This window comes from Cariama cristata, unplaced genomic scaffold (assembly GCF_000690535.1).
Source record: "Cariama cristata isolate BGI_N322 unplaced genomic scaffold, ASM69053v1 scaffold24198, whole genome shotgun sequence".
Lineage (NCBI taxonomy): Eukaryota > Metazoa > Chordata > Aves > Cariamiformes > Cariamidae > Cariama > Cariama cristata.
In genome coordinates this window covers 1-2,063 of record NW_009633234.1, presented here as the reverse complement: position 1 = coordinate 2,063, position 2,063 = coordinate 1, and the positions used below count along the sequence as shown (strand labels likewise).

Here is a 2,063-nt window from a genome sequence, read left to right as displayed (position 1 = left end):
CAGTGTCATCGTCCTGAGGGGTGGTGTCAGTGGCGTCGTCCCCCCACGGGGGCCGCAGCCCCCTGAGGTCACCGGTGTTCAGCTGCAGGCAGCCGAGGTGACCAGTGTCCAGCTCCAAGCCCTGCCACAACCCTTGGAGGTCACCAATATCCAGCTTCAAGCTGCCGAGGTGACAAATGTCCAGCTCCAAGCTACAGAGGTGACAAGTGTCCAGCTGCAAGCCCTGCCGCAGCCCTTGGATGTCACCAACATCCAGCTCCAAGCTGCCGAGATGACAAATGTCCAGCTCCAAGCTCTACCACAACCCTCCAAGGTGACCAACATCCAGCTCCAGGCCAGTGAGGTGACCAATGTCCAGCTCCAAGCCCTGCCACAGCCCTTGGATGTCACCAACATCCAGCTGCAAGCTGCCGAGGTGACGAATGTCCAGCTGCAAGCGCTTCCGCAGCCCTTGGATGTCACCAACATCCAGCTCCAAGCCAGTGAGGTGACAAATGTCCAGCTGCAAGCCCTGCCACAACCCTCGAAGGTGGCCAACATCCAGCTCCATGCTCTGCCACAACCCTCAGATGTCACCAACATCCAGCTCCAAGCTCTGCCACAACCCTCGGACGTCACCAACATCCAACTGCAGGCTGCAGAGATGACAAATGTCCAGCTCCAAGCCCTGCCACAACCCTTGGATGTCACCAACATCCAGCTGCAGGCCACTGAGGTGACAAATGTTCAGCTCCAAGCTCTGCCACAACCCTCGGACGTCACCAACATCCAGCTGCAGGCCACCGAGGTGACAAATGTCCAGCTGCAAGCCCTACCACAACCCTCTGAGATCACCAATGTCCAGCTCCAAGCCCTACCGCAGTCCTCAGAGGTGCCTAGCGTCCATCTCCAGGCCACGGAAGCGACAGATGTCCATCTCCAGGCCACAGAGGTACCCAATGTCCAGCTGCAGACCACAGAGGTGACAAATGTCCATCTCCAAACCACCGAGGTACCTGACATCCATCGCCAGGCCACAGAGGTGTCCGACATCCATCTCCAAACCACGGAGGTCCCCAGTGTCCATCTTGAGGCCACAGAGGTGCCCGACATCCATCTCCAGGCCACAGAGGTGCCCGACATCCAGCTCCAGGCCATGGAGGTGGCCGACATCCAGCTGCAGACCACAGAGATGCCTAGCGTCCATCTTGAAACCACTGAGGTGCCCGATGTCCATCTTGAAACCACTGAGGTGCCTGACATCCATCTCGAAGCCACCGAGGTGCCCAGTGTCCATCTCCAGGCCGCAGAGGTGACCAGCATCCATCTCCAGGATGCAGAGGTGACCACTGTCCAGCTGCAAGCCACTGAGGTGCCCAGCATCCATCCCCAAACCACAGAGGTGACAAATATCCATCTCCAGACCACAGAGGTGCCCAATGTCCGTCTCCAGACCACTGAGGTGCCCAATGTGTGTCACCAAACCACTGAGGTGCCCAGTGTCCATCTCCAAGTCACAGAGGTGCCCAGCATCCATCTCCAGACTACGGAGATGACCAGTGTCGATCTCCAAGATACTGAGGTATCCAGTGTCCATCACCAAATGATGGAGGTGCCCAACATCCATCTCAAGATTACGGAGGTGCCCAACGTCCAACTGAAGACGATGGAGGTGACAAATGTCCATCTCCAGGCCACTGAGGTGCCCAGTGCCTGTCACCAAATGATGGAGGTGCCCAGCGTCCAACTCAAGACCACGGAGGTGCCCAACATACATCTCAAGACCACAGAGGTGCCCAGCGTCCAACTCAAGACCATGGAGGTGCCCAACGTCCAACTCAAGACTATGGAGGTGCCTAACGTGCATCTCAAGACCGTGGAGGTGCCCAACATCCAACTCAAGACCACGGAGATGCCCAACGTCCGACTCAAGCCTATGGAGGTGACAAATATCCATCTCCAGGCTGCAGAGGTGCCCAGCATCCAGCCGCAGCTCCCCGAGGTGCTCGTGGCGGGAGGGGGCCCGTCCCCCTCCCCGTCCCCACGGCTGGCGGTGGTGGGGACTGCAGGGGGGCTCTCCCCTG

The 2,063-nt window shown here is 58.7% G+C and overlaps 1 protein-coding gene across 1 annotated transcript; it reads left to right on the top strand.

Annotated features, from left to right (window-relative positions):
• Window positions 1–88: 88 nt before the first annotated feature.
• Window positions 89–2,035, top strand: LOC104166676 (protein FAM186A-like; the record flags this gene model as incomplete). The annotated part of the gene is made up of 4 exons (XM_009706690.1): window positions 89–613; window positions 716–991; window positions 1,202–1,441; window positions 1,652–2,035. Coding segments are annotated over 4 exons (1,425 nt in total), but the record flags the coding sequence as incomplete, so codon positions are not given.
• Window positions 2,036–2,063: the final 28 nt, after the last annotated feature.